We start from the raw sequence: 21,631 nt of genomic DNA on the forward strand, positions 1-21,631 counted from the left end.
AGGATATTGCAACCCATTTAACTAACGATTTCTCAAAAATAATTAAAACTTTATCATCTTGCAATTTATTCATGCAATTGAATCATATTGTTTTTCTTGTCTCTTTGCTTGCATTTAATCGCCAAAAGAACAAACTTAAAAAATTCCTCGATGCTAATGCGAATGAATTTATCAATATTAATATTCGTATTATCTATTGAAGAATAAGAAGAATAAGAAGAAGAAGAAGAAGAAGAAGAAGAAGAAGAAGAAGAAGAAGAAGAAGAAGAAGAAGAATAAGATGATGATGATGATGATGATGATGATGAAAAAAGTCCGTAATTTTTGCAATATTTTTATTTGTAATTTCGAAATTGATGATAAATCATGAATTTCGTTAAAACCTGCGTATACATGATTGTCATTGTGGAATCGCGAGTTTTCTTTTTAAATCTCTTATTTACATAACCTGCCAATATAAAAATTTATAAACATCGATTACCGAATTAGGCATCTGATAATATTTATTGACAGATATTCCTCAAATTTGATTCCTTGCCCCTTAGAATTAGGGTGGCCCGTAAAGTAAACGCTTTTACACGCGCTACACGTTATGCATAATAAATTTCAGAGTAAGAAGCTTCCTTAATAAAATATTCGATTGAAATTTTTTATATCCAATGTGGCAACATTGTGCGCAATGTCTCGAAAGTACAAATGTAAATTGTACATAAGCTGCGCAAAGCCACGCTGATTATACAAATGCATTTTGTATTAAACGGGGCATGCATTTTGCGCGCGCGTGTATGTGTTGGTGCCGCTTTTCGAATACAGTCCCGTAACTATCCAAGCGTCACATTCCCGTATGTGTTTACGAACGTTATTTCCTTGATACCTGCAAATTTTAATTAGTAAATTCCCCGGCTCGATCATCAAGGTCGATTATTCATAATGCCATCGTGGATCCGGGGTAACAAAACTCAAATAATAGTACCTGAAAAATCGTATAAAAAAGCATTTCTCCGGGAGTGCACAAGTATAAAATACATGGTTTGAGAGAGTTATAAGTTGGTTGCGTTTTGGAACGCGTTTACGGGTCTCGTCGCGAGCTGCGATTGGCCAAAGTCAGCACCAACGGAGACATTCTGCTTTTAGCCGCGGAAGGGCAAAAATATGGCGAAATCGAAAATTATAAAGTGCGCGAAAAACTTGTCTCAAAAATTAGAGATTCGCGCGCTCGGCCGATAAGCGTGCGAGCGGCGGTGAGAGCGAGGAGTTAAACGACACCTGCGAACCTCGGGTAATTAGTTTTGCATCGAGTGCTTCATTGTGATTTTGATTATTATTCGTGCCACCGAGACTACACAACACCCAACACTTTTGGGCCTGTTTATACAGCGCGGCGCGCGGTGCATCTTGGGACACCAATGGTGGGCGCGTGATTTTGAACAATTTCGACCACTTTGACGAATAAATTGAGGGTGAGTATCGACAAACGCCCAATCTCACGAGGATGCGGCTCAAAATTTTCATTTCACGATTGTAGATGCCAATCGGAGCTTTTACACGCGTTTCAAAACAAAAAAAACGAGACTATTTCAAGCCCCCCCCCACACACACTTAAGACTACTCTGCTCAATCATTTTTCTATCTGTCTTCGTTCCCCACACTCTCCTTCTCGCTCCTACTCACAGCAATTTTCTCTAATACGAACTTTCGAATTTTAGGTTAACTCCGATTATTTGGCATATTTCTGTAATTATTGTCACAATTAATAATTCCTGCGTTGGAATATTATCTATAAGTTTTTAAAAGAGGGCCTTTTATTGGACGGAGTTGTGTGTAATAGCGATTTATTTAATTCGAGAGTGAAATTTAAGTTTGCTTCGTGGAAAATGGCGCGTTTGTGGCAATAATGGCGCTAATGTTCCTTGGCTTTCAGTACGCTTCGAATATTTTCATGTTTTTATTTGAATTTTTTCAATTTAATGCTTAAGAGTGTAATAAGTGATATTATTTCTTTACGATGGAATGCAACTTGGTATTTAAAAATGATTCTTTAAAGGTGATCTTATAGTACGGGATTAGTTGGTGTTTGAATTTTTGAATTTTTAAATTTGAGAGAACACTGTATTTTTGTAATTCTAAAATGTATCTACAATTTGAAGTCATGATTAGCGCATTTGTACAAAAGTTTACCTGTAATTAAATTATATCGAATGATTGGGCTTTCTTACCCAAAATGAATAATAACAAAAAATTTTACTAGTTGCAAAATGTAAATATATAATGATCTCAATTATTTTAAACAATTAAACTAATTTCATTCATCTGTAAATAAAAAATGCATTTTATTAGATTTATTTTTATTATTTCAGGACATTATTGTAATCATATGTTCACAATGTCTTTGAATAAAAATCAAGGTAGTCGAACTGTAGTGGAGCCAGTAGCTCTTGGGTCTCAGACATTATCCGACACTGAGTTAAGTTCTTTAACATTAACTCATAGTGGTGAACAATATGCTGCAAACGATTATGAAACACTTGCAAATATTGAAGCTGAATTGGAGTGCATGAATGCTGAAGAAGTTATGACTACAGAAGAAGAAAATAGTACTATAATTGAAGTAAACAATGAAAACGATGCTTTATTATCGGATGTAGTATTGACTGACGGACAACAACAAGAGGTACAGACTGAACAAATTATATACACCACTGCCAATCAAAGTAGTCAAAATCTAATTTTGCAAACAAAACCAACATTACAGAGGGTGCCTTCAACAACTTCAGTTCAAGTATGTCGTTTACTTTTAGTTTATAATGATTTTTAATTTTTAATAATTATTTCTCTATAATTTTGTATCACACTTTTTAATATGTCTTTGGTATGTTAAAATGTTTAGTACATTAAAATTAATAGCCTTTCAAAGTATTCAAGGATTTTAATTTTCAATTCAACATTAACACATGCACAATTCACAATAAACTGTGTATCCATATTTATCACATTAATAATGGATTATTTTTATGCGTACAGATTAAGCCAAATGTTAGTCATACTCAAAGCCAATCTATAATGATTGTCTCTCCAGCAGCAGGAGGTGGAGCAAGTCAAATTTTAAAAATTTCTCATCCAGCTTCAGCATCTGCCAATCAATTACAATCATTAGCTCAAAGCTTAATAACGGGTAAATCTCCAGATGGTAACATTGTACAGATTAGATCAACACCAAGTAACAAACAAAACATCGCTGCAAAAACATCAGGGAACATTACATTAGGCAATGTACAGAATGTGAAAACAGTTCAGTCTGTTAGTGGAAAGCGAACTAGTCACAATGTTCAGCAAAATAGAAATGTAACATTTCAATAATATATATTTAATAATTAAAATTCGGATTGTATTTCGGATTATTACTCGTTTTTTTTTTATTACATTATAGGTTTATACAAAAATGATTTTGACTAATACACAACCACAGACAGGACAGCAAGTATTAATTGCTTCGTCACCTGAAAATCAACAAGGGCAAACAATCAAATTTTTAAGTAGTGGTTCCTCAAATTTAAATATGAATAGCCCAACGAAAACGATAACCTTTGCACAAGCTCAGCAAATGGGTCTTCTGCCATCTAATAAAGTACAACATATATTACCATCATCACAGAAACAAACTGTAAATTTTATTCTCATTTTATCATATGCATATTGAATAAATTTATATTCATAAATGATGAAATTATTTTAGGGCATAATTGTTAATAAACTGGTACAATCAACATCAGCTCAACCAGCGAAACTAACAATCGTTCCAAACAGTGCAGTTAAATCACCTACAAAGATATTACCTGCCCCAGCCACAGGGTCAACAAAGTCAGGTAATTCACAAACCGGTTCTCTTTCTTCGACAAGTAAAGTTATGCATCAGAATCCTCAGAAAGTTATTATCAGACAGGTATGACATAAAACTTTACAAATCTAATTGATCTATAAAAGAAAGTTAAAGGCAACCCTTCACTTTATAGAGTTCATTGAAATCTGGAGTAGTACATAATAATAATCCTATTATAAGGATACCAGCTAATCAAACAATTGGCACTAATCAAGTGCATCAGTTACAAGTTCCTGGGCGTCAAGTAAGTATATTTAATTTTGTAATTTACACAATATTGCAAATACAATATAAATAGTACAGACAATATTGTATCCTGATATTTATATTATAGGTTCAATATGTCCGATTAGTAAGTACTCCATCTTCTGGCACAAGTAATGTCGTAACAGTTGGAAAAACGAAAACACCGACGGCTCTTCAGACTGTAGGAGTAACTCAAAAAATTAGTGGACAACAACAAATTGTTAAGGTTTGAATGAAGTAAACGTTCTACTCAAAATTATTAAATTATCAAATATTTGATATTAACATTATATTATATTAATAGGTAGTACCGTTGAACACTGGTAGCCAAACATTAAGAACTGTAGCACCAAAATCGGCATTATCAGGAAACAGTCAGAGATTAATAATACCTGCTACAACACAAATTGGGAATCAATCTAAAAATAATACAGTGACCATCCCTGCTTCTGCATTAAGTCAGCTTACATCTGGTCAAGCTGTTATATCTACCAATTCCAATGTTGGTAATATAGTGGTTCTTCCAGCTCAATACCTCCAACAAGTATGCTATTTATTTATGTAGTTTCAATCCTTATTTAATAATTAATTTAAATGATACATACAATGTTATTATTAAGTTATAAATCATTTGTTTCAAGATTTTATTCGAAAATCTGTATTAAGCAAGACAATACTGATTAGAAATTAAATTAATTATAAAACTTTTACAGCAGACAGATGATTCAAAACATAAATCTCAACAATCAACACCAACTTTATTAAATAATTCACAAGGTCTTATTGGAAATTCAAGTTCATTATCAGAGTCAAAAATGTCAAGATCTTTTAATAATTCTGAAACTAATGGTATCAGACCTCGAAAACCATGTAATTGTACAAAATCTCAATGCTTAAAATTGTAAGTAACTATATTTTATGTTTAAAATAGGTTATACAAAACATTGTCAGATGTTTTTTATTATAAAAATATTTTGTATAAATATATTTATTAAAATTGTAATAATCCTACTTCAGCCAGAACAAAACATTCATTTGTTTCTATTCCAAAAGAAAATTGACAATCTTAAAGCCTTCCACAAAGATAATGTAAAGAATCATAGGACATTCTTTCTGACTAATCCTATTCTGTTTAAAACGTTCAATTATAAAACTAACAAAATTTTCATTTATTAAAATGTACGCGTGTAGATACTGTGACTGTTTCGCCAATGGAGAGTTTTGTCATATGTGCAATTGCAACAACTGCTCTAATAACCTCGGAAATGAAGAAGAACGACAACGAGCAATTAAGTCATGCTTAGAACGAAACCCGAATGCTTTTCGTCCGAAAATTGGGAAAGGCCGTGATACGGGAGAAGATATTAGAAGACATAATAAAGGTTGTAATTGTAAACGCAGTGGTTGCTTAAAAAATTACTGTGAATGCTATGAAGTAAGTTTAAATCGCATTTTTAAGAAAGCCATTAGGAAAATTCGTATTAAATAATGTTTATATAGTGAATTCTAAAAATAGAGATTTTTATAAAATATTTGAAAATATATATATTTATTTGTATATCTATATATGTATATATATATATATATATATATATATATATATATATATATATATATATATATATATATATATATATATATATATCCTAAAAATGATTTAGAAAATTTATTTGCAATTCTTATATTAAATAGAATGTAATTTTGTAATATAGTAATAGTTATTGATAAAAATTTTCCTGTAAATTTTTACCCGAAATTTATTTCGATCCTAAATTTTTTAAAATCAAATTTATTTATATAGGCAAAAATACCGTGTTCTGAGAATTGTAAATGTGTTGGATGCCGCAATGTAGAAGAATCAACTTTACATAAAAAATCTTTAAAAGATTTAGCTGAAGCTGTTGAAGTCAGAACTGCACAGTTATCTTTAAATAAAGTAAAAATGCAACAAATGTCTGATGCAACTTTCAGACCACCAGCTATATCGAACACTGGTGCAAGGTATTCAATATTAAATATTTTTAATAAATTTTATTTCAATCAGTAATGTTTTATTTTATATTTTTATTTTTTCCAGACAACCTTTTAATTTCTTAACAGATAAAGTTGTAGAGATGACCTGTCAATGCTTAATGGCTCAAGCTGAAGAGGCTGAACGAAATATGTTTGATGATGAAACATCTGAAAAATTAATAATCGAAGAGTTTGGTCGGTGTTTGAAAGAAATTATCGAATCTGCACACAAAGCAGAAGCTACTTAGCAGAGAACTTTTAAAAAACATAATGATGTTTATCTACTGCAGTGTTTATCATAAATATTTTTAAGAGCAAAAGGTTTTTCTACTTAAACATTTGAATAATATGTAGAGTGGAAATAATAGATTATTATTTGTATTAATACCAAAGATGGTATATTGAATAATTCAATATGAAATTTAAATACTGGATTTGGTGATATTTAATATTATGTGTGAAGTCATACTGATCACTTGTTAATAAGGTGTATTTTCATCATTGCTAGATCTATTTATCTATTTTAAGCTGTATAGTTCAAATATAACTTTAATTTTTTTTTTTTTTAAATAAGCTAGACCTAATTAAACTTCATTAAATTAAATTGTTTTTGTCTAAATTTTGAAAAGATTCAGTGCTGTAGTTTAATTTCTTAAAATTTTCTATAAATACTGATACAGTAATATATAATATATATCATAATATAAAATAGCTTTTTTATCTTTAAATAAATTATTTTGATCATAATTTTTAATACCAAGGTTTCTAGCGTTGAATCTATGAAAATTTATTTAAACTTAGCTTATAATTAGAAAATTTTTATAAAACAAATTTGTATTGGAAATGTTCATTACATACAATAAATTAAAAATTAATTTGTAATATTTTAGTAAACAAACTATACAAAATTCATGAACTTATTTGAAATGAAAACCTTGCAATGGAATACCAAGGTTTTTATAAAATAAATGCATTTGATTTAAAAGCAAATGTATATCAAAATTTAATAGTCAAAAATTAATAGTTAATAAGTTGAATAATTTTTTTTGTCAATGAACAATTTGTAATTAATGCATATATTTAGATAATTGCTCAGTTAAATATTTATATACTTATGGTATGTAGATTTAATAATGTTATAAAAATAAATAATAAAAAATCATAGCACTTCAAGTGTAATAGGCTAAATAAATAAGAAATTATATGAATTTGAATGCTTAGTATGAATTGGAAATTTAATAAATGTGTAAAAAAAAAAAGAAGGAAATGTGGAAATAGGCTATAAGGGATTTTTTACAATATGAATATAAGTTAAAAATTGAATTGCGATGGTTGGAAATATTTGAGTATCATGATTTAAATTTCTAATTTTGTTTTGTGGCAAATTTTATGTGAGATTTGAATGGAAAATGACCGTGATCGAGAAGCGAAAATATGCTATAATTGCATTTATAACTATACACAACAATTATACATATGAATAATAATATGAATTCTAATTTTTATATTTGTTTAAATATATCAAATCTATTATATCTTAACAGAAGAAGAAAATTGTATAAAGTAATTATACAATATAGACAAGCAAAGGTAATCAACTCTTAAATTTATTGCACGAAAAATAAGTTAGGAGTTTTTTCCGGTTTTTAAATTATGTATAAGTAAAAATAAAACATAATATTTGTAAAATCTGTAGAATATTGACTTTAAAATAGCATGTAGTCAAGTAGATAGTAATATAAGTAATTGTAAATTAGACATAAATATAAAATATTGAATATATTTACAAATCGATTTATCTATCATAAACACTTTAATTTGTGTTTTATGTACTATAATAATGAAATTTGTTAAGTGCTTGTAATATCCAGCACTAAGTGTAAAAACATATAATAAATATTGGGCTTTTATGAAAATAATTGTCATTTTCCTGATGTAATATAAAAGTAAGCAATATTTACACGCACGCAGACACATACACACGCATATTTAAATAAAAAATTTTAATTAAATATACACATTTTTATTCTAAAACTTTACAATTTTTTTACTTGGTTTGACTTTTAAATCAACCTTATTGATTTCATTATCTAATAATTCTAAATTTTTATCATTTATCGTATCAAGAGTAATTGCCGTATCTTCTTTCTGTTTTATCAATTCTGAACAATCCTTTCTTAAATGTGTAACGTCTCCACATATTTTACATGAGCCACCATCAGGATATAATCCTTTGGGATTATCAGGACATTGCTTTGCAATATGCCCCTGTTCTCGACATATAAAACATTTTGCATATTTATACTCGTTAGATTTATTTACTTTGCATTCGAAATGAGTATGTTCCGTTGAACCACATTTAAAGCAAATCCCTGTAATTATTTCTTCTTTTTCAAGCTCTGGACAATCCGACAAATTATGCCCGGCTTTTCTGCAGTGAAAGCAAACTTGTTTCTTGATACGCGTTAAAGCCTTTTCACATTTTCGTCTCTCTAATTTCATAGCTGCATCGATTTCCAATTTAGGTATTCCTATAAAAATATTCAAATACAGAGAACATTAATTAAAGCAGAGTGCAAAAGTATAATGGTTGAGAAGTATTGGATTTTGTAAATTACCTTTTAGAATCATTGTTTTTCGTAGCTCGATTAATCGTTTAGCATCCTGTTTTATAATTGGAAAGCCGTCGTATTTCACAATTTCCACATCCATTCCGTTAATTGTAATTTTCATTGATCCATAATCTGATTTTCTACGGAAGTGTTTATCGTCTTTAATTCTATCTGTCTTTTTCTGAAACTTCTTAGGGATATTATCAAATTTGTTATTAAATTTTCTATTTTTATTAGAGTTTCTTGCATTATTTCGATTATTTTCATCTTTATTATTATTATCATTATCATCAAATATCGTTTCAGCGTTACTTTGAATATATTCCTTGCTTTCATTTGTGAAATTTTTTGCTAATTCTAGTAGTCTCCAATTCTTTGCCATTTCGAGTTTATATTTAGAACTATTTTGAACTTTTGTATCATCGTTTTTATTTATATATTCATTTGACTCCGAATCGGCAGATTCATTTTTAGTTTTTTGTCTTTTTTTCAGTTTAACATCTATTTCTTCGTTCATAGTAGTTTCTAATACATTTTTTGGTTCCTTTTCTACTGACGCATTATAATTAGAATTATCATTTTTGCGCTTAAGTTTCTTTAATCTGGTAGACTTGTTTTCTGAATATTCCAAAGACTTTTTATCTTGATTTTTAACATCGTTAACAATAGTTTTTTCTGTCCTCGATTTAGTAAGAGTTTGAATTTTTTTATTTTGAATTTGCAATCTCTTTTCGATCTTACTACCCTTTGAAGTATTCTTTTGCGACGGTGAATTTTCAAATTGTGCCCAATTTGTCTTTATATTCGCTAAATATTTTGGAGAATAAATATCCTCTTTACCTTCAAGTAACTGTTTAGCTGATTTTGTTTTTTGTTGAGGAACTTCTTCTTTTTCTGCGATAGATTCCAATTGCTGCTTCATAACGTACCATGGTGTAGGCTCATTTGGTAATCGCTCGTTCGATGATTTTGAACCTTTCGATCTTGCATATCGAGTCATAATATATCAATTGATATCTGAAAATAGTTTGTAGTGATAAAATATTTAATTGTAAGCATGATTTAGCGGTAGAGGATATTAGAAATATATTAGAAATAATCGCTGTATTAACGGCATAATAGACTTTTCAAAATCACTATATTAAGTATAGAATAAATTTTTTAAATTTAAGAAAAAATTTTTCTTAAACAGCTAATGTAACAAACCTTTGTCGGCAGAAACTCCAAACAATTGTTTTGTCTTCAGACGTCCATTTTCAAGTAAATATAACCTAAAATTCAATGTTTTCCATGTGATTTGGACTCGATTTGACTCGTGCGACGAAAAAGCCAAACGTATATTTATGTTTTATTCTACAATTTGGACTGTTGAAAATGTATGATTTGACAAGTATTAAATATATTTATTGGAAAAACCATTTACAAATTACATTTAAAATTTACACTTCAATGGATTCACGTAATTAAGAGTATCGATTGATAATCTATAGATAAATAATATAGATTCTTGCTCATTTAAAAATATCAAATTAAAAATTGTATGATTTTTGTGGTAAATGTATAAAAATGCAATATGAAATGTAATAATTCATGAGGAATAATTAAAATTTATTTATATTTTATATAATAATTTATTGACTTAGTATTTTTTTTTAATAAAATATTGCTGCCCTTTAGAATCTGGTAATATATAAACAAGATTAATCCTAGTGTCACGTTATTTAAATATAATTTTTTTAATGTAAATACAAGCTTTTCTATAAAATAGGAAATTAAACTGAAAAAAAAACTAATAACAATTACATAAAATTTCAGAATGCTTTAATACCGAAAAACAGAAATATCGTTCCTACAGATCAATAATTTTCAAACTTGTCAAGCTCAAGTTTGGCATTTAACGATCAATTTAATAATACTTAATATCTAAAGGTAATTTTAAAATATGTAACATTTAAATATATTGAAATTTAATTTGTTAATTGATAATAGTTGAGTTAATATATAATGATTTATAAACGCTTCTATATCGTCGTTCTATATCGTATTTAAGATATTTAATAAATTTATTGAAATGGTATTTCAGTTTTTAATAAATCCAATGATATATCAACGCGACAACGCACTATTTCTAAACATTTAACATTAATCAGGTTGAGTAATATGAATTTCATCAATATATTCTGCGCTTTATTTCTTTATTACACACAAATTATATTGCTTGATCATACATATTGTGTATCAAGTCAAATATCTTTATTCTTTTCATACAAACAGAATTTTCATTGTGAGTCTTTAATGAATTCGTAAGACAAATGTTTTTTTATGATCTTCGAGATGAAATCAGTAGACGTGCGACATTTCAAGAAAACATTCACTCTTGTAGGTGACAAGATTTTCTACATTTTATCCTCTATCGCGGCTCAATTCAAATAATTATGGCTTTTACAGTTCAGAAATTTCCAATGGAAAATGCCTATGTCTAATAACTTGTCTCATTTCTTCTTTTTTAAATATTATTTCCATCTTCCATGTTCGATTTTTCAATCAATGGTATAACTCTAGTGGACATTCACAAAAATGTTAAGTTTCCATACTAAGAATGTTATTATTATTATTATTGTTATTATTGTTATTATTGTTATTATTGTTATTATTGTTATTATTGTTATTATTGTTATTATTGTTATTATTGTTATTATTGTTATTATTGTTATTATTGTTATTATTGTTATTATTGTTATTATTGTTATTATTGTTATTATTGTTATTATTGTTATTATTGTTATTATTGTTATTATTGTTATTATTGTTATTATTGTTATTATTGTTATTATTGTTATTATTGTTATTATTGTTATTATTGTTATTATTGTTATTATTGTTATTATTGTTATTATTGTTATTATTGTTATTATTGTTATTATTGTTATTATTGTTATTATTGTTATTATTGTTATTATTGTTATTATTGTTATTATTGTTATTATTGTTATTATTGTTATTATTGTTATTATTGTTATTATTGTTATTATTGTTATTATTGTTATTATTGTTATTATTGTTATTATTGTTATTATTGTTATTATTGTTATTATTGTTATTATTGTTATTATTGTTATTATTGTTATTATTGTTATTATTGTTATTATTGTTATTATTGTTATTATTGTTATTATTGTTATTATTGTTATTATTGTTATTATTGTTATTATTGTTATTATTGTTATTATTGTTATTATTGTTATTATTGTTATTATTGTTATTATTGTTATTATTGTTATTATTGTTATTATTGTTATTATTGTTATTATTGTTATTATTGTTATTATTGTTATTATTGTTATTATTGTTATTATTGTTATTATTGTTATTATTGTTATTATTGTTATTATTGTTATTATTGTTATTATTGTTATTATTGTTATTATTGTTATTATTGTTATTATTGTTATTATTGTTATTATTGTTATTATTGTTATTTTGTTTTCATTAAACCGCGAAAGCGAAATGGCGCACGAATTCAATTATAGTAATGAGAAGGAAGCAAACGATCCGCTAAACTGTCGTCGGCCGGCTTAGGGTCATCAATCGAGATTCTTTGATCAGAGCTGCGCTCATAATCGTCCTCGGGTCGCTTCTCATTCAGTCTTCGCTGCAGTGAGTCGCGCTCGGTGTCGGTGCTAGCAGGTCTGATGGGTCGCAGAGAGACGTAGAGATGGTTATCGAGAGCAGGCGCACACTTGGGTCCAGGAGACGGATCCCCGGCTATCGGCTAGCTCTTCCTCGACGCTGTCGGCTAACGGTCTGTCGCGCGTCTCCGGTAAGACGAGGCACGCGAGTGCGGCCCCGAGAACCAAGACCCCGCATAAGGTGCTAGGGCCCCACCAGGCCAGCGTCACGAGGTTGTCGACGCTGAAAGGTGCGACGATACTGCCTACGTGGGCCATCGCCGCGCTCGTCCCCAAGGCTGAACTCCGGGCGATCTGAGACACGCAACCGATTGCATTATTCGTTAAAATTATTGCATTATTAGAGAATTTTCTCTTGTCAATTTTGTTGTCAAGCGCCTCTTAAGTGGTCGTATTTAGCAGCGTAAATCAATGCTACTTACAATGTTTAATCGTTAAGTTAAATTCAAATTGTGAAATAACGCGCGCGATAAATCTAGCTGTCGCGGCTATGCAAATAAATTTCGTTGTAATAATCTTTATTACCAATGTTATACGTAATAAATATATTTTATCGACAATTCAATAGCGACAGGTTATGAGTATTTCTGGGTATTACGACAAATATTGATGAAGAAAATATTCAACCAAGTATTCAGTGATAAAATGTAGTTTTGGAAATAGTTCGTTGTAACACGTTCGCCTTAGTTAAACAATCTTCGCTTCGATAATCTATAACCGAGCGCTCGATATTTAAAATAACTTGTTAAAGCGCAATGCTCGGAGGGCCGTATTATAAATGTGTAGCGCGTAACGAGATATTAGCGTGCTATCTCCGTTGCAGGCTCGAGTGATAAAGCTGAGTGGATAATGTTGACGTGTACCGTTGGGAAGAGTTCCGAGGCGTAGAGGATCATAATTCCATAAGCGGCTGACAATGAGAATCGACTAATGAGATTGACCGAGACGATGGCCACTGTCTGGGATCTTGGCAGGGCAAGTATGACGATGAGCAGCAGACCGGAAGTGCCGAAGAGAATCGAGCTGGCCTGCCTTCGTCCCATTACCATCAATACCGGGGTTGGTAGCAGGTACGCCGGTATTTCCGTAACCCCCAGCAGCAGAGCGTAAAGGTAGTAATTTACGGATACAGCGTCGACGTTAAGTGCTGTGACGTGAAAGAAACGACATTAATAATAAGGTGCGAATGTATGAGGTTTGCCAGTGGAAAAGCCGAGAGCGTCCTTTGGCTAATCCACTAAATGATTTTAATGGATTTAATTAAAGTTCGATTATCCTTTCGATTGTGGCGAGTGCTAGTAGATAAGCGTGCACGAGATTTAAGATGTTAATCATGATTTTGTTAATAGTAAATATGTTAGCGTTAAAAAGACATTAAAAAAAAATATTTATTTATTTATTATTATTATTATTTATTTTATTTTTTTTACCGAATATATTATTATAAGTGGGCTTAGAATACTTATTGTGCCCTTACCTAATGTGTAGTATGTGAAGGACGCAGTCATCCAGGTAAAGTACGAGATGCAAGTTCTTTTTTGTAATTCTCGATTGTTGAATATGATTTTCAACCCATTCAATTGGTTTGTCAGAAGATTTGATTGAACGTTTTTCGCATTTACCGCAGGCTTATTAGTTTTCGACGAGGGTGATTCTAAAGTAAGAGTCATGTCATCGGGATAATTTGTTATGGGCCCGTAAAATTTTTCGATAATGTCACGAGCCAAACCGCGCTTGCCCTGCGAAATTAACCATCTTGGTGATTCGGGCATAAACCTGTAAATTATCAAAATACTTTTGAAGTTATAATTATAACGAATAAAATTATATTTATGGCTAATTCATAAATAAAAAAAAATCCTTGAAAGTTAAACTTGTAATGTATCAAGATAAAATATTACTAAGCTTTTTCAACATATTAATTTAACGTTTCATCTTTACTATTTTGTTCACTTCATATGCATAATAAATCATTGTTATATGTAACGAAATATTGTGAAATAATTCGTAATATGATTTGAAAATACTAATATTAATATTCGAATATAGAAAGTGCAATGTATTCTAATGCCGTACTAATGATAATTCTGTTAAATATTGAAAATAATTTTTTCCATTTGAAGGATGGAAACATAATAAAAGTAACGACAAGTTATCAATTATTTTTTAACATTTTATGTAAACTTTATGTCTAATGTTCTATGTCATTGGATTATTTATTAAAACATGAAAAATTATTAAAGAAAATGTCTATTTTTTGCTTCATCTTCTTCTTTTCTTTAACTATTATTTACGATCTTTTATCCGAATGTAATATATTACTCAGCTTAGTTACCAGAGATCCAATTTCCGATGTTACGCAATTGCGACAATTATCTTTAAAATAATCTTTTAAGTATTTATACAACCGTAGATACGCAATTTATTTAAATGAAATTTATATTTGGTTTTTAAAAATATGTCAGCATACATAAGTATAGAAATACGACATCGATATAAAATAAAAAAGATATTAAAAGCATGAAATTTTTAAATAATATAAACTAAATATGAGAAAATAATGAAAGATGAAAGAAATGCATTCATAAAATTTCGAGATATAATTAAACATAAACATGTTTAATTAAAAACATTAGTAAAATTGATTGACATTTGTGAAGCATTATGTTTAATGTTTTCGGCTAATATTCTAGAGAGAAAAGAGTAAACAATTTGCTTTAGGTATTTTAAATTGCTTTCCAATAATAATAATAATAATAATAATAAAATAATAATAATAATAATAATAATAATAATAATAATAATAATAATAATAATAATAATAATAATAATAAATTGATAATTATTATGGGAAAATTATGAGAAATTTATATTCAGGCACAGTGAGAAAATATTTTTGAAAATAATGTGCATTAAATTCTTAGAAATTACGCATAAGGGTGTACATTAAAGGGTAAATGGTTTGGGGGTCGGGGGCATTATCCGTAACGCAATGACAAACAACGAATGCAATAAGTTACAATTATTTCATATAAAAAAAAAAGGTATAAATGAAAGAATTACGATGATCGAGGGAGTCTTTATTCTATTGACGTCCAAAGATAAGAGTCGGGCGAAAAAATAATTCAAACTGCATTTAAGTGACTAAAAATCTCTACACCATTATACGCAATACTAAGAATAATGAAAGAATAAGGAGGAGGAGGAGGAGGAGGAAGAGGAGGAGGAGGAGGCACCAGCTAGTCGTGGTACGAGGAGGGCAAGGGAGAGCAGAAGGACGAGCGGGAAAGAGATACAGAAAAGATGACGAGAGGATAATAAGACGAATAATAGTTAAAGATAAGCGCCATGGGCGCATGGCACTCCACCTCGAATCGAGAGTCATTGTGCTGCCGCTCGGTTTTTCTCGACGTGGCACCTACCAGACGAATAAAAGGAGTATTAGGGACGGCAGCGAGGTGGCGACTTGTACCTGTCTCCAGTCACTGGCCAAATAAGATATTCCGGCGACGAATATCGAACCGCTGGCGAAGCCACAATTGAAGGCTAGAGCCATCCATTGTCTGTGCGTGTTGCCGGCCACTTCTGTCACTGCAACCAAATAACAATATGACGAGCCATCGCGAGTCAGGTGTGTTGCTTATATAATATAATGTCTCGTCCTCTATTGTGTCCTCCGCTCTATGCAAGAGAGGAGAAAAAAAAAATATATATATATATATATATATATATATATATCAGGGCACTAGATACACTGCTGGCCAAAAGTTTCAACTAGTGAGAGCAAATGAAATCAAGAATACCGGTCACGAGACCGGTATGTCTCATCTGCAATCGGTCCTTTCAATACGGGTCCTGGAAAGCTAAGATTTTAATAAGCTCCGGCGAAACAATAACAGAAACAAAAATTGTAAAAAGTATCGATCTCCGTCATGGCTCTTTTAATCGCTTAAGCTTTAAAGTTACACGCGTGGCTCGTATGTATGATATTTTTCAAAAGCCACGTTTCAACGTTTACGAGACACGTTATGTTTTATTTTCGATTGAATCAAACATTAATCTTTGTGTGCTAAGACTTTGAACTTGAATTCATTAATACAACTCATCCGATTACATTGTTGCAAAGTGTTTATTGAAAAGTTACATTTATCATTTGCTCGATACGTTGAAATAGCCGCGTTCGAGGCAACATTAAGAATGTTTTATGAAAATTGTACAATTTTCCAAATCGAGAAGAGCGTATCGATTTCAAAATTTAGCCATAAGTGCCTGAGTATATTATAATAGTTGCACTCGACATCTCGATAAATGTTTTTCATAAACAAATTATTGCAGCTCGCGTAATTGGTAGTAAACAAAACGGGGCGGACGCGTTGCCATTTCGGTAAGCGGAAAAATAATGAAAATAATCTCCTATCGTTCTCCCGATGTCTTCTGCCCTCCCTCCCCCCCCCCCCTCCATCCCCCCCCCCTCATCATACCTTGTCAAATTAGGATCAGGCAGACGCGAGCCGACCAGACGATACTTTTGGCCATCGGTGTACCCATGCAACTCACGTGTCGTGAGCGAGGAAAACTGAATTGCTGAGAAGCCAAGGCCCGTGACGAGGCGCAGTATCACGAAGGTCCAGTACCAAGGGACGAAGCCGCTCACTGGGCCCGCGACGACGAAGAGAACAATGCCGAGGGCGTAGACGCCACGGCGGCCGTACCTGTCGGCGCTCACCCCAAGAATCCCGGCACCCAGCATCTTCCCGAGCGACAGGGCCATATGGATTGTCGCTCGCTTCGGGCCCTCGTCGCACACGAGGTTCCACTGCGAATCCATAGATACGAGCTTCAATGCCTTTACTTATCATTGGCCAGTCGCGCCTCGATCGTCCTCATCGCCCTACATCATCATCCTCCATTTTCATCCGATTAATGGCTCTTTCGACTCTACTCGTGCTTTCGACCTTACGTCGAGATTTTTTTGTTTTTGTTTCCTTTTTATTTTTCATTTTTGCCTTGCTTTGTTTTCTTTAAAAAGCCTACCCTCACGAACCCAACGTGTGGATAATGAATTATGGATTTAGGTAGGCTCGAGCCTTGTATGAGGTACTATAATCTGGCAATCGTATTATGCTGTCGAAAAACCAAGTGTATCTGTGATGTATTGTGGCGTAGTCGTCTATGCTCGCGTAACAAGGCTTATTTTCTCTCTCTCTCTCTCTCTTTCCCCTATTTATAGGGACACCTCGCACACAGAGACTCTACGTGCTTTTATTAAGTAGCCACGTACGAAGAATGGAGAATAGTTTGCGCTTAAGATTATGTGCTTCTGGCATTATCGAATTAGTCTTTAAATTAAACATTGTTATGAAAAATATTACTTGACATATTACAATTGTAAATATTGAAATATTTGCCATGTTCAGTGCGTTACTCTGTCTCTCTCTCTCTCTCTCTCTCTCTCTCTCTCTATATATATATATATATATATATATATATATATATATATATATGTATATATATATATAGAGAGAGAAAAAAATGTATACCAAACATGATTTTACTGAAATAATTATAAGATTAAGAAATCGATTTATACTACAAATACAAATATACACTACAAATAATATACAAAAGAGAAAGATAAACAAAACATAATTTAATACTCCGATCAAAAAGCCTAGTAATAATCGGATTGCTTTACCAGATTGTTTTAAAAAGAAAATGAGATTTATGTTATATTCAGGCTTTTCCAAACAATAAATCCCAATTGACTAAAAACGCTTAAAAAATCATGCTCTCTCCACACCCCCCTCCCGCCCCCTCCCCAATAATTAATAAGCATCTATTTGAAAATCACAAAAGTCGAGCTCGTGTCTATGGTTCTATTATATTATGGCGATGATGACAATGCTCACCTCCTCGACCATTGACTTTCTCTCCACATTGGCTGCGTAATTATACTCCGTGCATTTGACGGTTCCCGTGGTTTCGTGATGTTTCTCAACGTATTTCAAAGATTCCTCGAAGCCTATTTCGGCCAAGTGTGAATAATCATAGTCGTACTTGGCGCACGAGCCGACCGACGAAATGTTGCGAATTTGGTCGCTCGTCCAATTAGCTTTGGTGAGCTCTGGCACTGCGCACCAATGAATTGGAATCTGACGACAATAAGATTATTTCGAACTCCGCTATTTATCCGACCTTAATGCATGAATTTTTCTTTTCTATTTCTTTTCTTTTCGTTTATTTGTGTGCACGTGCGCCAATTTGTTCTCCCTCGTTTTGTTTTTTCTCTTGGAAAAACCAATTCTGATATTATTAGCCTTATCAATTGTCTACGATTATAATTTTTCTATCGTAGACATATGCATGTAGGTATATTGTATGTACATAAATGTGCATATATGCAATGTAGATACATCATATATGCGAAATATGCATCAGTACTATTCATTAAATCCAGTAAACAATACTGAAATAAGCGATGATACTTTTTTTCCCTTCCGACTCATAGATAAGTTATACGAATTAGCCGAAGAAGTAAGAGTTTCTTCTTCTTTTTTTTTCTTTTTATTTCATAAGCTTATGATAGGCAGTAAAGTGAAAATGATTGATAAATAGGCATTCAACGTTCAAAATATCCCGTAAAAATTTCAATACATAATTTGCAAATAAAAGTCTCGCGTCTATGATAATATGAAAAAAAAAAATAATAAAATAAAAGACAAAACAAGAGAAAAGTGCGACAAATGTATTTTAATGGATAATGTATACTTAGAAGTTATTTGATAAAATTTCCGTAGCACTCGGTCGATCAGGAATTATCAAATTTATTCGGAAATTCGACTAGATCCCCTACGTAGCTTATCAATAATCTCCTCCATCTTCGAATTTCATGTCGAATGGACAATCGAACCCATCGACATCGCTTACACAATCAATTCACATGGCACTCGTCACTTATCACACAGCTCTCGTCATCTCTAATCGAGAAATAATTAACATGAAGCTCCTCGTGATCCTGTCACTGTCCAGCACTTCCTCGCGCGCCGGATGAGCCTTCGGAGAACATGCCGCCGCCGCTCTCTCTCTCTCTCTCTCTCTCTCTCTCTCTCTCTCTCTAATCAAGTACTCACCTGGGCTATGAATATATACGTGTTGGAGTGCATGCCGGCGAAGATTGTGGGGAACATGGTAAAGAAGAATACCATCCAGAGGAAGGGCGAGCCCTCACCGAGCTTGTCGAGCGCCTTCGTCAGAGGATCCGTCTCGGGCTGAGCGTCCGGCTTCGCGTCCATTTTCGCTCTGCGACGCTTAGCATTGCGGAACTTGGGCTTATCAGGAGTTTCGCCACCATCCTCCGGACACCCGCGAGCCTCCTGCCGCGCAAGACGCTTTATCAGCTCCTCGCTATTGCAAGCCTTCTCGAGGACGCGCACTCATTTATCTATTACGGTGGTTTATTATTTTTTTTTATGATAATTAGCGATATTTAATTACTCGATGATAAGCGACTCTGACATTGTGGCTAGCTATTCGCGAGCGCAGATTGCGCTTTGCTTGCTATTCTTTGCCAATGCCAATATCGGCATTTCGATTGTCCGTAGGCGATGCCTAATCCGAAGCTTCTTCCCTTCGCTTATATTTACTATAACGACCCACACAATCAAACGTCGTAAATTTGCTACTTCGTTCTCTGCGATGCAATTCGATCTATTGGGCATAAAGTCAAGCTGTGCAATTCGTTTAGCCGAACAATATTGATTCGAACGGCCAGCGGCGCCCATTGCTCTTGAAGAACGCTTTGTTTATTCGAATACAAGGCAAGAATTGAAGATCATTGCTCGATATATTATTACCACAATGAAATATAGAGTTAAGGTTTATTGGTGACTATGGTTGGGAGGAGATGGTCCATCTATCGGCGGGTTGTACGCGAGGTGGAGCAAAACGTGTGACGATGTCGTTCAGTGCGCAAATGAAAGTGTCGATCTTATAGCCGATTTCTATTAGCAGAGAAAACAACTCCATCGTTCTTTTCTGTATAGAAGAACGTACAGTAAGAAAGTTGTCCTCGTGTCATATTCGTCCCGTGACTTAAACCTTACATAAAGGAGGTGAGGAGCTGTGTTTCGTCGGTCCTCGGTTATGCGTAAAACGATCTCTCTGGTACATCAGACGCAGTAGGATTTAAGCATTTAATTAAATGGTGTTAGGAACGGTTTATTACTCGCAAGAATGACAATAAAAAATCGTTTCTACAGGAGAGTAGGATTATTAATTCATTTTGTATTATTGTATGAATTACTGACCGTAAATGTTGTAGCTTTTGAAACAACGGTTACGTCGATCTAACGCGTTGTTATTGCCGTAATAAAATCAAATCAAATCACCTACACGCGAGACCCCGTTAAACAAACATTTTATAGAAATAAATTAAAATCAAACAATGAATAAACAATAATAAATCAACAATTAGCATTATTTAATTATTTAAATAACTTTTTAAACTACGATTTAAGATCTATATGTCGAATTTTTTAATTTCATATTTGTACCGATTAAACACTTATTAAAATTTTTATTAAATTTGCATGGTCGAAAAGGATTTTTATAAAAGAAACTATTATAAATAAAAGGGTTTATACATTTAAATAACCAAATAGATCGTTAAAACGTTAATTCGATTAACTCTATGCTTGAGCACAAAAGCCAGATTTATCTTAATAGCTATTTTTATGCATATAAATGCATACTTATTCTCATTAATAAATTTCACGGTTGTCAATAAAGAAAGTAAAAGACATTTTTATATGATAATTGTTAGAAAGTAATTACTTTTTCTTTAAAATTTATTTATATATTTAGTGATTGGTTTTCCTTCTCTATATTACCGAATAACAAACTTGTTTTTTTTTTTTATTAAGTTTTTCTTCTTATATATAAACGAATGCCAAATACATCAAAATTTTATTAAGTATATTTTTCATACTATAAAGCAATTGTTATTTATCGAAATACTTTGGTTTTGTTTTGGATTATTAAATTTTTGAAAATAAATTGACGATAATATCACAATAAATACAACTTTTTTGTTATAACTATTCAAATGGAGCTAACTATTGAAATGGCTAGAAGGGACTTGCAGAAGAAAATTTTTTTATATATATTTTTATATTTATACATTATTTCCTTGCAGA

The 21,631-nt window shown here is 31.5% G+C and overlaps 3 protein-coding genes across 4 annotated transcripts; 1 reads left to right on the forward strand and 2 right to left on the reverse strand.

Moving 5' to 3' along the window:
- The first annotated feature begins 987 nt into the window (after nt 1–987).
- On the forward strand, nt 988–6,448 carry LOC105368569 (protein lin-54 homolog). 2 transcript variants are annotated; one of them, XM_011507599.1, is made up of 13 exons: nt 988–1,460; nt 2,358–2,671; nt 2,753–2,779; nt 3,022–3,342; nt 3,428–3,661; nt 3,734–3,940; nt 4,011–4,121; nt 4,212–4,349; nt 4,428–4,667; nt 4,837–5,024; nt 5,315–5,558; nt 5,925–6,124; nt 6,201–6,448. In XM_011507599.1, exons 2-13 carry the CDS (start codon nt 2,375–2,377, stop codon nt 6,382–6,384), a joined length of 2,391 nt encoding a protein of 796 aa, XP_011505901.1. In that variant the 5' UTR covers nt 988–1,460; nt 2,358–2,374; the 3' UTR covers nt 6,385–6,448. The 2 variants fall into 2 exon arrangements, with proteins under 2 accessions (XP_011505901.1, XP_011505900.1); XM_011507598.1 differs by having other exon boundaries at nt 2,358–2,779.
- Nucleotides 6,449–8,164: 1,716 nt separating this feature from the next.
- On the reverse strand, nt 8,165–10,086 carry LOC105368570 (probable serine/threonine-protein kinase cdc7). Its single transcript, XM_011507601.1, has 3 exons — nt 9,955–10,086; nt 8,755–9,765; nt 8,165–8,667 (listed from the first exon to the last, which is right to left on the reverse strand). Exons 2-3 carry the CDS (start codon nt 9,746–9,748, stop codon nt 8,165–8,167), a joined length of 1,497 nt encoding a protein of 498 aa, XP_011505903.1. The 5' UTR covers nt 9,749–9,765; nt 9,955–10,086.
- A 2,354-nt stretch (nt 10,087–12,440) lies between these two features.
- Nucleotides 12,441–19,748, reverse strand: LOC105368571 (organic cation transporter protein). Its single transcript, XM_011507602.1, has 7 exons — nt 19,568–19,748; nt 18,347–18,589; nt 16,995–17,253; nt 15,860–16,028; nt 13,915–14,213; nt 13,301–13,584; nt 12,441–12,731 (listed from the first exon to the last, which is right to left on the reverse strand). Exons 1-7 carry the CDS (start codon nt 19,727–19,729, stop codon nt 12,468–12,470), a joined length of 1,680 nt encoding a protein of 559 aa, XP_011505904.1. The 5' UTR covers nt 19,730–19,748; the 3' UTR covers nt 12,441–12,467.
- Nucleotides 19,749–21,631: the final 1,883 nt, after the last annotated feature.

The sequence above is a fragment of the Ceratosolen solmsi genome, unplaced genomic scaffold (genome assembly GCF_000503995.2).
Source record: "Ceratosolen solmsi marchali unplaced genomic scaffold, CerSol_1.0 scaffold1, whole genome shotgun sequence".
Taxonomy (NCBI): domain Eukaryota; kingdom Metazoa; phylum Arthropoda; class Insecta; order Hymenoptera; family Agaonidae; genus Ceratosolen; species Ceratosolen solmsi.